Source organism: Terrapene carolina, unplaced genomic scaffold (genome assembly GCF_002925995.2).
Source record: "Terrapene carolina triunguis isolate 2854851 unplaced genomic scaffold, T_m_triunguis-2.0 Scaffold88, whole genome shotgun sequence".
In the NCBI taxonomy this organism is placed as follows: Eukaryota; Metazoa; Chordata; order Testudines; family Emydidae; genus Terrapene; species Terrapene triunguis.
In genome coordinates this window covers 27,787,555-27,801,472 of record NW_020664439.1, presented here as the reverse complement: position 1 = coordinate 27,801,472, position 13,918 = coordinate 27,787,555, and the positions used below count along the sequence as shown (strand labels likewise).

Below are 13,918 nucleotides of genomic sequence, written 5' to 3'. Positions count from 1 at the left end.
TCTACGCATTCTTTTAACTTTGCCAGTTTCCGTAGCTAGTGGGGAACGCTGCTTCTCAAAGTTAAAATTGATAAAAACATATCTGCGTTCAACAATGGTGCAAGAGAGACTTGTTGGGCTTGCCACAATGTCCATAGAGCATGAAATAGCTGGAAAACTAGATCTAAAAGAACTAGTGACTGAATTTTCAAAACTTAAAGGAAGAAAAGTCATGTTTTAAGAGCACAGAGTGTTTTGTAAATACAGGTTAAAGTTCACTGAAGAGTTCTCTTATTTCTTTCTATATTGGATGTGGTGGTAATGGCAGTTAAAGCAGGATAGCGTAATGGATGATTTAGGATTTGTAATAATAAAAATTATAATTAACATTTTTAATGCATTTTTATTTGAAATTGGACTGAAGTATCATCTAGCTGTCATGTACAAATCTAATCTGAACATTTCATGTCTCTATTTTATCTGATCTCAGAAACATTGGTTGGACAGACTGACAAACCGCATAATTAAGCCTCTGTTTAAAAAAAATGCTTAAAAAACATTAAAAGGAAAAAAGGAGCAAAATGTTTCCCAGTTTACCAAAAACTTCAGGCTAGATCTGCCCTTGGGGTTTGGGGGTGGGGGCGTTGATTGCATGCTTCGCCTAGGGCGCCAGTTGCTGGCAGCTAGTCTAGGGCCGACCCTGGTTCCCCACAGCTGCTGGAAGGGCTGCAGAGCTGCAATGTCACCTGTCCACTGCTGCTACACTAGCCTATGAGCTGGAATAACAGCTGCAGCTCCTCTGTGACCCCCATTGGTAGGGGGTTAGAAAGTGGATCCATTTAGGATTGGATCTCATTACCTGCTTTCAATGGGCTCCCTCCATGTCAGGGTAATTTGGCAGGTGCAAATTATTCTACTGTTAGTTACCCCCATGTAACTCCACTGAAATCAACTGCAGACAGAATTCATCACTAATGATATGACAGTGTCATCATTGGGACAATCATTTTCATCAGTGCTGTGAAATCAATGAGGTTCACAGGTATGTTTGAGGACAGAATTAGGTCCTATGTTTTTAAGAGTGATAACTTCATGCTAACTGGTGCTTTAAATCCAAATTTATTATTGCACAGAGTTTATTCAACTCTGTGCTTGAAAATTTTAATGACGATGTAAATTTCTAACCATTTTGTTCTATTAAATAGAAACTCGAGCTGCACAGACTTCTAAATAAACCCATTTTAAGTATTCTGGGATTTCTTTTGCTGAACATGAGTCAGATTACTTAAAACTTTCTCTAAACCAGTTTCTTCCCAAGTGCTGAGTTTTGAAATATGTTTTTCTTACTCAGAGTACAATTATTCAGGAGAAAGTACATGTGCAATTTTGTAAAACCACAAATATTCACAGACTCCACTGTGAGCTCTGCTGTTGGTTTATAAGTATGCTGTAATAAATGGTTGTTTAGTAGCTTTGTAGGACTCGCTTAAATTCAACTGAAAAACATTTCCCTGAGAGGTTTGCTGGTGGGAATGTGGTTGAGGCCATATCAAGAGGAAGCGTGGTTTTTACCTTTGCAGATATATTGCATGCTATTTCTAATCCAGTGTTGTCATAGTTAGTTAATGTTTCTAATCCTTTTGACATAGATATTGAGCTGAAAGCTGTTTCCAAAAATGATTAATCAAGTTCTAAGAAATTCACTACTGACACACAATTATTTTACCAGATACAGTATGTGGTTCAAAGTAAGAGAGACACTGTCAGTGTCATCTTGGGCAAAGCATGACCGTATTAAACCCCTGATTTTTTCTTCTTCAGGACAGAAAATGATGCTGAAACAGAATCTTCTGTACAGTTGGATGATTTAAAATCTGTTATGAATGAAAATGAAGAGGATGAAAAGCTTCAAGTTAAAATACAGGCTTTTGAAGAAAAAATAAATATTGACAACAGTACTCCTGGCTCTGTGCGTAGGTATAGTTTAGGCCAGGTTTCTAAAGAAGAAAGGAAGGATATGAGATTTAACAGGTATGATTCTGTAAAATGCATGACTGACTTTCATGCATATCAGTCTTGCAATAAATCTTTATCCAAACATTAAGGGAATAGTTCAATTATAGTATACCTGTGGGCACCATGAGTCTAATTCTAACCAGATCTCTTGTCAGGGCATCTCAGAGCTGGATAAGATCTTTCTAAATTATGTATTTAACCTGCCCTAACATGACAAGAGAGAAGGAAGAGGAACATGTTTGTTTACAGAACACTCTAGAACAGTGGTTCTCCACCAGGAGGATGCATATCCCTGAGGGTACGCAGAGGTATTCCAGGGAGTACATCAACTCATCTAGATATTTGTCTAGTTTTACAAAAGGCTACATGAAAAACACTAGCAAAGTCAGTACAAACTAAAATTTCATACAGACAATGACTTGTTTATACTGCTCTATATACTATATCAGTGTTTCTCAATCTGGGGGGTTGCAATTTATTTTATAATTATATGGTGAAAATGAGAAAGTCAGCAATTTTTCAGTACTAGTGTGCTGTGACACTTTTGTATTTTTATGTCTGATTTTTAAGCAAGTGAGGTGAAATTTGGGGTACACAAGACAAATCCACCTCTTGAAAGGGGTACAGTAGTCTGGAAAGGTTGAGAACTACTGATCTAGAAATGAAGATTCAAAGAACTCTCCTGGATACTAATAATGGCAACTCTAACGTTAGTTTAGGTAATATATTTGTATCAATATTTTGGGTCAGATTATGCCCTCAATTACTCTAGATTGATACTTTGTGTCAAGTTAAATTTGATTCTGCCTAGACCCATTGTGTGTTGCGACCAGGGCCAGCCCAAAGAACTTGCAACTAGAATGTACCCCTAGGACATGCAGGCCTCACCAATTCTAGTGGGATGTTTACTGCTCATGCTGCAGTGTTGCACGGGTGGAGCATGACCCGTTTCATACTGACTTAGAGTTCTGTGGCGATAACTTCAGCCTTTGGGGAATTTGGACATCTCCTCTGCTGGGGCTGTCATAGCTTCCACCTTCCTCCTCTTTAACAGGGAACCTATGTCCACTTTTCTCCTAATTCTCTCCAGAGACACATTCACCAGTTGTGTATGCATTTCCTGTTCCCCAGCTCCCCTTTGAGGATTAAAGTTTCCCATGTTGTGAAAGGAGTGGTGGGGAAGGATGCTCACTGAGGGCTTGATTCTCCATTGCCTTCCACCTTTGCACTCATATACAACTGTTCAAAGTGAGTGTAAAATGCTGCCAAATCAGAATTCTTCACTCACACCAGTAGTAGCATTTTATACCTCATTTACTCTGGTGCAAATGACTACACAAGAGAGTGGAGAACCAATTCCTGAATGTTGGGGCTTGTGGCGAAGGTGGCCCAGCTGAAGGACTTTGGAGAGAACTCTGGATTTGCTTGAACCACTGCTGGATGGTATTATTTTATAATGTGATTGATAGATTGGATACTGAGATGTTATAGTGATGAGTAATAGATATACTGGTGCATTCTCTAGTATGCATTATGTGACAGACCCAGACCAGTGGGGTACAGGAGTCTGGTAGAGGGCAAATATACTGGTCACTTATGAGTAGTTTTCTGTTCCCTGAGTGACCAGAGCAGGGGCTGCACTAGAGTAATCAGGAACCTGCTAGAACCAGTTAAGGCAGGCAGGCTAATTAGGACACCTGGAGCCAATTAAGAAGAAGCTGCTAGAATCAATTAAGGCAGGCTAATCAGGGCACCTGGGTTTTAAAAAGGAGCTCACTTCAGTTTGTGATGCGAGTGTGAGGAGCTGGGAGCAAGAGGTGCAAGGAGCTGAGAGTGAGAGGGTGAGGGTGTGCTGCTGGAGGACTGAGGAGCACAAGCGTTATCAGACACCAGGAGGAAGGTCCTGTGGTGAGAATAAGGAAGGTGTTTGGAGGAGGCCATGGGGAAGTAGCCCAGGGAGTTGTAGCTGTCATGCAGCTGTTACAGGAGGCACTATAGACAGCTGCAGTCCACAGGGCCCTGGGCTGGAACCCGGAGTAGAGGGCGGGCCCGGGTTCCCCCCAAACCTCCCAATTGACCTGGACTGTGGATTCTTCCAGAGGGGAAGGTCTCTGGGCTGTTCCCCACCCACATGGTGAATCTCTGAGGCAAGAAAATCCGCCAATAAGTGCAGGACCCACCAAGATAGAGGAGGAACTTTGTCACAATATGTTGTGATATATAGATATTGTTGTCTGACTTCTTTTATTACCACAGTTGTGGTTTGATTTGGGTTCTGAGTACCTGTTCGTGAAATACAGGTTTATTAAAAGCTATTTGTATTTGCCAACCAACAGGATATTTAGGCCCAAATTCTGCTCTGAGTTGCACCAAAGCAGCTGCACAGATGTAATTGAGAGCAGAATTTGGCCAGAAATCTTGTTATCTGATTCTTCAGCATGGTGTAGTCCATCTTACCTCTATCACAAACCATTTGTCTTTCTCTTTATTTACATTGCAGGTCCAAAAGTCTAGCTTTACATGCAATCCGTACAAAGGGGATGAATTCAGACAATGGACAAGACATGGACAATGGAGATATAGCAGCTGGCATCTCTTTCACAGAAATTTATCTTAGCCAAGAAAATGACAAATTGCCTCTTAGTCCAGACACTGAAGAATCACAGCTGGAAAATTCTTCAGTTTCACACCCAAGTATCAAATGTACAGAATCAGAAAATTTGCCAGGATCTGTTAAAGAAAACTGCCATGAAGGAAGTACAGAGGCAATAAAAAATCCTGTGGAATATCAAGATAAGCTCTACTTGCACTTAAAGGAAAATCTTAGTAAAGTGAAAGCATATGTCATGGAGATTGGGAAGAAAATTCCTAGCCCAGATCAGTGTATTATTGAAGGTAAGAGCTCTGAACCTTTCAAATTATGGGAAACTTAAAGAAACAGTTTAAAACACGAACAAAACCCTTCAATACTCATGCAAACCGTTAAGTAAGATTCTCTAAGCATGAGTTCTTATGTTGGATGAAACACGTTTATACACAATGACGTTGTTATAAACTACAGCATTTTGAACCCTCTTTCATAGGTTTTGTCCTTTCCTTCAGCAATATTGTGCATCCTTCAGAGGCCCCAAGCTGGCAGTCTTCGCACACCCAAAACTCCCTTTGAAGTTAATGCAATATTATGCAAAGAATGCTGGATTGGACTCAGGGTCAGTGTTTGAGTCTCTTCTTACATCAGGATAAATCAGGGTAGCTAATAGAGTTACATCAGGGTAGGTCAGAAAAGAATCAGATCCAGAATCTCAAATAAAGGTGTTCTGTTCTGCTACGCTCTGATTCAAAGCCCACTAGAAGTCAGTCGAAAGATTCCCAGTGGGATTTGAATTGGGCCCTGTACAAGAGTTTGCCGGGGCTCGACCCTCTTCGGGCGACGGGGAGCCACACTGACTCACTACACACCGGAGCGGGGCGTTCTGTCCGGCGGCCGGGTTCCCCATCGGTCCGCGCTGCCCTGAGAGACACGATAAGCCCGACCCGGGCTCCAGGCGGACACCAATGTTATATCAGGGCTCAGACCCTCAGTCCGGGCTGAGCAACAGTATGAAGTCTTTAGGCCCAGGCCCTAGGGCAGGGCAGAGCAACAAATGCTGGGGCAGGCACTCAGGCCCTCAGTCAGGGCAGAGCAACAGTATAAACTAAGCCTCAAAAGGCCTGGGAGAGGGGGAGACTGCCACCCACGGGTTGAGTGGCAGGGGGACGCAGGCCCTCCCACTCCACTGCGTCCCAGCCCAGGGCCCTAGCAGCGGCAGAAGGCCCGCTGCTTAGTCAGTGGGGATCCTGGCCGCAACACACTGACATAGGCTCTGGCAATGCTGTAGCCAGACTGGGGTCGGCTGCCCCCGGGCTACTTCCACACTCCCCCTCTGGGTCTACCTGGGGGCCGGTGTTGGCCTCGGGAGGATCCTGGACCATGGGTTCGTCAGGCCAGGCGTCATTCGGTAGGTCCGGCAACTCCTCCGGGTAGAGGGCACAGGGCGGGCCCGGCGGCTCCTCTGGATAGCAGGCGCAGGGCGGGCCTGGCGGCTCCTCTGGATAGCAGGCGCAGGGCAGGCCCGGCGGCCGCCCCGGGCTGCAGAGGTTTCCCAGCCCCGAGCTCGGCTGGAGACGTCTGGTCTCTTCGGCGGCTGGGGCCTGACTGAGTTCTGAGGGCCAGCCTTTATACTTCCGGGTCGCCGCCTGACCCCCGGAGGGGCGGACTCAGAGCTCCCTGGCTCCGCCCACTGCGGCTTCCGGATGGGCTCTCCCGCCTCTGGGGCGCCGGGGAGCCACACTGACTCACTACAGGCCCCTATTTACCATTGCATCAGAACTCTATAATGATTCTCAGTTTCATTATGCAGAGTCAGTGGATAGTGTTGGGATCCTCCCCTACCCCCCTGAGACCTCTTTCTACTTGGCTTCCCAAACACTCAGTTCAACTCCACATTTTATCATTCAGGTATTTTTATTTGGCATACAGCAAAGCAGCAGTGAGTGGACCAGAGAACTAGATAAATTCATGGAAGATAGGTCCATCAATGACTATTAGTCAGGATGGGCAGGGATGGTGTCCCTAGCTGGGAATGGGCGACAGAGGATGGATCACTTGATTACCTGTCCTGTTCTGTTCATTACTTCTGAAGCACCTGGCATTGGCCACTGTCAGAAGACAGGATACTGGGCTAGATGAACCTTTGGTGTGACTCAGTATGGCCGTTCTTATGTTCTTATGACTCAAACGCAGGGGTGAATGCAGGATACATCACAGAACCAAAGTTACACTGCAATCCTCTTCCTTTATATATGTTTACACAGATCATTGCATTTACTATACATTGCATCACACGTTTTGGGATTGACTTGGTTCCTTTGTAGGGACCAATCCCTGTACTGCATGTTCTGTCCACACACTTCCCATGCATGACTTACTGTTTAGCTCATCTTTGGAATCTGGACTTGTCCATTATTAACTTGTTCGTTGTAAATGGTTCCCTGGATGTTCCCTTCCCTTATCTTAGCTAGTTCAGACATTCTGTCGCTCAGCTTACTGACCCATTTGCCTATCTTAGTTAGCACGGACATTGTGTTTTTAGCCTGCTCATCATTTACCTCCCTAAGCCTGTCTTCCAAGAAGTGAGGCCTTCCTTATGTCCAATTATTCATGTCAAGCCAGGTCTACAGATAATTGTTTTCAAGCACTTGATAGCCAATAATGAAATGGGGCCTGATCCTGTGAGGCCCCTGTGGAGGTGCTCACTACCTTGCAGGATTGATCTCAGTGCATTACTCCTGAATAGAGTATAGTGAATAGAGCTGAGTGAACAATTGATTTTTTCGATTGAGTGGCCAAACCGGAGGGCGGGGGTGGGGGGAAACCCTAACAAACAATTCATTTCAGACCCAAACTGATTTCTTTTCTTTGCTTTTTCATGTTGGAAAAAACCCAACCTCTTATTCTGGCTGAATGAAATGTTTCAAATGTCAATTTGAACTGAAATTTCATGTAGAAACAACTGTATCTAAACAAAACATCAACAGGACTCATTTTGAAAATCTTTCAAGACTTCAAAAAAAATTCAGTTTTTGTTTGTTTGTTTGCCAAAACTATTAGCTGAATTAAGTTCAAATTCACTGAATAGTTTCAGTGCCCTGAAAAATATTGTGGGTTTTTTTTTTGGCATGAGTTTACAAATGTCGCCCAGCTCTAATTGTGAACATCTTACTCCCATTGCTGAGCAGTTACTCATGTGAGTAGTCCCACTTACTTCAATAGGTGTATTGATCACCAGTGGGAGTAAGGCGTTAATAGTTAGGCTAAATAATTGTAGAAAATAGCTGAATGATTCCGTTCAATCAATAAATCTGATACGAAAGCTTTTATTTCTGATCACTTAAAATATCATTCCATAGTAAGACATAAAGCAGGTCTCAATCGTTGACATTTGTGCATCAAATGCCTTTCCAGCTGTCTTTATTTATTTTGTGGCCAAGGAGTTGAATAGCAGTATTGACCTGCAAACGACACTTTTTGCCAAGTTTGTTTTTTTGCAGAAATTTGAGAAAAATACTCCAAAGTCCAGCTTTGCTGTTTGAAACACTTCTCATTGTCAAAGTTATTCGTATGTCTTACTGTTTCAGTAAATGACAATCTGGCTTGTGAGTTTGCCTAAAGAATTAAATGTGAGTCTATATCTTCTCTTAATATAGTGAATATTTTTAAACATTTTGTTCAGTTTCCTCTTAGTGCCATACTAATTAAAAGCCCTATTATAGTGATGTTTTAAGCAAGTCATTTATTTCACAATTCATTCAGACTATTGTAATTTCCTGGGAAATCATCAACTAAAGTTCTTGAAGAAACGTGATGAGTAAGGACATACTTGTTGAGTAAGATAGATGACTTATGTGACTCATTCTAAATACATTCACAGAAACTCACTCATGCTCATTACACAGGGGACAACGTGTTAATATTTCAGATATTCCATAAACTGCTCAGTCCAAAATCTGGCAGTTATTTGACCTATATTATTTCCGCATGTCATAACAGGAGATCATTCAAATTTATACATGTTTTACTCTCTATAAAGCTATTTGTGCATTATTCAGATTTTTTAAAAAACATATCTTTGATTGATTTTGTGTCAGTTAAGCAGGAATTTGTTGAATTTTGGGGTGTGTGTGTGTTATGCAAAATAGGAAAGAAACAACGAGGAGGATAAGAGGATGTTGCAACAAAGCAGTACAATTTATCAATAATGGAGAGTACAACAAGTTCCCAAACAATAACACTTGATTTGGGTCATGTCCTTTCCTGGGCTTTTTAAATATAACTTTTAATGTATATTATACACACAAATTAACAAAGAAGAGTATTAGATGTAAGTAGCACCCAGTAGATTATGGGCTGGATTCTGTCACCCTTACTCAAGGTGAATTAGAAATAAGGCATACATTTTTAACAATGAAGGTAATTAACTATTGAAACAAACTACTAAGGGCAGTGGTGGATTCTCCATTCCTTGATGTCTTCAAATCAAGAGAGGATGCCTTTATGGAAGATAAGCTTTAGCCAAACACAAGTTATTGGGCTCAACAGAGTAACTGGATGAAATTCTATGGCCTGTGTCAGACAGGAGGTCAGATGATTTAATGGTCCCTTCTGGTCTTAAAATCTGTAAATAATACCATATACTGTGAAAAGTCCCATTGATTTCAGTGTGGCTGTTTCTGGAGTAAGGTACTATTTGATGTTTCTGAGGGTAGAAACATCTGGCCCTACAGTACTGCAGTTATACAGAATTTAAATTATGTTTTTGTTGACCACAACATAAAATGTGTGTAAACGTCTTAGGGCAAAATATATCCCGTATGGTACTTTCTTGAACATTCAGTGTGTACTCCCTTCCTTTACAAAATCTCAGGCTAGGTCTACACTACGGGGGGGGATCGACCTAAGATACGCAACTTCAGCTACGTGAATAGCGTAGTTGAAGTGGCGTATTTTAGGTCGACTTACCTGGCTGTGAGGACGGCAGCGCCGCCGTCGACTCCGCTTCCGCCTCTTGCCGCAGTGGATTTCCGGAGTCGACGGAAGAGCCATCGGGGATCGATTTTATCGCGTCTTCACTAGACGCGATAAGTCGATCCCCAATAGATCGATTGCTACCCGCCGATTCGGCGGGTAGTGAAGACGTGCCCTCAGTCTGGTCCTTCCAAAACCTGATCACCTGAATTTTCACTTAAGCTGGAAACACATCATTCAAAAATATCATAAGCAGTGACAGCAGGTGCCCATAACCCATACGGATTTGTTCCAACACTGCTTTATTCCTGCATATCCCTTAATACATTAAACACAAGCTGAACATGATTTCTGCCCAACCCTAATAAATCATTTCCCTGGTAGAGGGCAGAGCTTCCTGTAGGTCCAGAAGGAACTTCTTGGGAAGGTCTTAGAGAAGCAGTGGTGAAGATCACCACTTAGCAAACTCCCTTATCTAGGCTGTAGTTTTGAATTCTAGAAGTGAGGGTCTGGCTGGCCATCACTACCTCACATATTTGTTGTATATAATCTAGTTGCCTCTGCTGGTGCTGTAGGTAAAGTGTCCTAGAAGTTCGTCATCTGTGTGAAAAAGCTTTGCAACAATTTTCATTTTGTCTGTCATTTTCCTTAATTTTTAAAAAAAAATCTGTGTCCCTGAGTCCTAAGGCTAAATTCTTGTCCTGGTTATAGGTATGGGACAACCTTGACTTCAGTGGGAATTGCATACAGGGATCCAAATGCAGAATTTATCTCCTAGTATTTAGCAGTTTAAAGGGTTTGTAGAAACGTCTACCTTCCTCACCCCTTTCAGCACCTTGAAAATGCCAACCAACACCCTCTCAACCATCTTTCTTCTAGTGAGTTTGACAGTGGGTCTAACTCTATTCAAGCCAGTCAAATGGGAATAACTACACTGAAGTTAGTAGCATTATACCAGTCTAAAACTAGTGTGAAGAGAATCAGGCCCATGTTTCTAACTTTATGTTACTCTTCCTAGCAAGGATGTGGATAATGGATAGTGGCTGATCATTCATTCATTTATTCTCTTTGTATCCTGACATGAATAAATACATAGATTGACCTACCATAAATACATACATACATATGTATTTCTCTGATCTGTTACACTGTGTTTTGACCAAGTTTCTTTACTATTGGTTTGCACACTCCATGTGTATTTCGTAGTCTTTGCATAGCAGTATTCGTGCTTTACAACATGTGTTTTGCAGACTCCTTATTGATTTATACACTCAGCCAGTAGTATTACTCAATCTCTATGGATTGTAATATTTCTTTATATGGTATTTCAGAATCTCTGTAATATTGATTTGTACATTGGACTTTACAGTCTTAAAGGGACACTAAAGTTAAAAACTGTGGGGTCAGATCCTCAGATAGTATATATTGTTAGTTTACACTAGCTGAGGAGCTTCCCCTATATATTGAACAAACAAACAAAAACAATCACCATTTTCCTCAGCTGTGTTATCACATTTTGTAGGGTGCAGTGCATTCTGGGGTGTTTAGGCCCAAAGAGGGTTCAGATTTTGAACTGAATCAGTGATCTAATGATTTACACCCTAGGGATCGGAGGTGTGGTGGCTAGTGGTTAAGGTGCTTGACTACATTCCAGAAGGTCATGGGTTTGCATCTTGCTTGATCTCACACTGAAAGGCCACCTCCAATTCACATAGCTGCAGAATGGGTACCTGATCCATCAGGTTAGGGCAGTCAAAGGTGGCTGGACATGAGGCTGGCCGCCTCAGTAAACATGTGTACTGTTGGCTATGAAATGGATGTGCCTTAACTACATCAGCCTGAAGAGCAATTGATTCAGGGGAACTTCGATGGGAAATGAAGCTGGATGGCTGGCTTGATTTTGGAGCGGGCCTGAGACCATGGTCAAGTTCAGGGTATGGTTGCAAGTGCTTAAGGTCAAAATAGAACTAAGTTAATGTGTTGGCATGAGTGAATATTTGGAGCTAAGCTCTACATTTTGGTATAGTGCCAGAAGGAAGTCATCTGAAACCTACAAAATTAATTGATTTGGGTTTGCTTCCATTTGGGGTTGAATATTTGGTTCAGTTGTTGTTTTGAACCAGTTTACCCATGTTTGCTTCTTTTCCATACCTTATATGCCTTTTAGACATTCCTGTATATTATGTCCATCACTTCACCCTTATTTAACCCTCTGAATTTTTCCTTGAAATTTTCACCATATTTATCATATGATTTTACCCTTTATTAAACAAAGCAAAGTAGTTTTCAGCAGCTCATACTTCTCCATATGCTTTGTGATCTTATATATTATCAGTGTTCAAGGATCTTGCTTATCTCAAAGGCCAGATTCCCTGGTCTATAATTTCCTGAGTACTCCCCAGTCCCTTTATTAAGTTTAAGTTTATGTTAGCTAGAATTTCCAACCACCTCAGTTTCTCTGTAAGTTGAGTGATTAAGAACAGGAGACTCAACATTGACTCCTGGGTACTGTTCACAGACTGTTCATTGACCCTACTGTGTGCCCTTTGAAAGGTCACTTAACCACTCTACCACTCTGTCTCTGTTTACTCGTCTGGAAAAATAGGGGTAATAATGAGTGTAGTAAAGCACTCTGAGATCCCTAGGTTAAAGGTGCTATGCCAGCGGGAAGTATTATCATTCTATTCAGTGTCATGAACTTTTAGAGTAAACTCAATGAGGACTACAGCAAATTAGCTTAGAGCTGAAACTACCTTTATTTCTTTTTAGAGAATTTAGCATTGACTGATTCCTCCAGTCCCAGTGCAAGACTCACAGCCATCTACTGGGCTTACTTTTTAGTCTTACCAATTACCACTTAGGATGATTGCATCTGTGATGTTAGTCCCCTTATTTATGCCATTACCATCACCCTTATTCTACACATTTGTGTCATAGGAACATAGGAATTGCCCTAGCAGATCAGACTAGCAATCCATCTAGTGCATACCCTGTCTTTGAAATTGGCCGGTACCAGGTGCTTCACATTCCAAGACATCTTTTTCTCTTTTTTTTTCTCATGCTCTCTCTGCTGTGCCTAACAACTCCTCGCTATACCCATACAACAATTGCAGTTGTCTGTTTACAATTGGTGAAAGAAGGACAATATTTCCTCTCTTGCATTATTGCTGTTTCAGATAATTGATATAATAATACTACCGTTATAGTACCCACATCCCAAATCCTTACAGGTAATTTGTGTGGCAGGTGACCCATCAGAAAGAAAACATTTGAGAGTGCCTGTATATGGAGGATATTTTAGAATCTGCACATCTCTGGCCAGAGGTTAAACTTTTTTTTCCAGGGACAGAGCTTAGGGATTTCTAATGTATCATTCAAAGGCAAGCTTGGTATTGAATTAACATCAAAATCAGATTGGAAATGTAATGCCATTCAATGAAAATATGAAAATATTATAACATTCTGCATATGCTGTGCCAGTTGTAAGTCACTTCTGATTCTTGGTAGTTCTACAGGATAAAATATAAACAGAAAAAATTGTATAAGATTTATGACAGAAATTCCTTAAGGGGGGGGGAGGGATCTAGTTTGCAGTGCTCTGAACCTAAATCTGGGGGTTGTTATGTTTTTATGCTGAATTGAGAGATAATTGGTACCATATGACAGACTAGATGGAAAAGATCACAGCTCCCCTGCAGTGTTTGCCTCTGCACTCTTTTGATACATTTAAACATGCCATAAGCCAAACATTGATTTAGAACACATGGGCCTCTGCTAATTCACTATGACCACAAAGTTACAGAGACACAGGCCAATGTTTCTAGACATATTTTTGTCTATGCCAAAATGCATTAGTTGGCATCATATTATTTGGGACTAGTATTAAGTCCCAGACTCATCCAAAATCTAAAAATGTATGCACTGTGAAAACTGAAGCGTTAATATACAGAATGGCTTTGTTGTGGGCATTGATTGTGGTCATCAGGTTTCAGTGGAATCCCAGCTCTGCAAGGATTGTACTAGGAGCACAGACACACTCCTGCCTGCAGCCTGCACAGATGTGTGATCATAGTGAAAACTAGCAAATCAAGTGCATGTTCATTCTAGTACAGTAATTGGAACCATTAATTTAAGCATAGGAAATGAACTAATCTCTAGGTGGATCTTGCCTGGCAATGGGCTAATTCCCTATGAGGGGTTTTGGGCACTGTGCTGCGAAGGAAACAGGAATTTTGGCTGCTGGGGGGTGAGTTAGATCTGGACTCTTAGGTAGGGTTACCATATTTCAGCACGGAAAAAAGAGGACGGGAGGAGCCCCGCCCCCGTCCTGCCCTAGCCCCGCCCCCGTCCTGCCCTAGC

General features: G+C 41.8%; 1 protein-coding gene across 2 annotated transcripts in view; it reads left to right on the top strand.

Annotated features, from left to right (window-relative positions):
* Positions 1-13,918, top strand: part of VEPH1 (ventricular zone expressed PH domain containing 1) — a 133,511-nt gene that overhangs the window by 67,841 nt on the left and 51,752 nt on the right. For both annotated transcript variants that reach the window (XM_024192677.1, XM_024192676.1), the window contains exons 7-8: positions 1,801-2,010; positions 4,496-4,890. In XM_024192677.1, the coding sequence (XP_024048445.1) occupies positions 1,801-2,010; positions 4,496-4,890 (605 nt within the window). The remainder of the gene's footprint in view (positions 1-1,800; positions 2,011-4,495; positions 4,891-13,918) is intronic.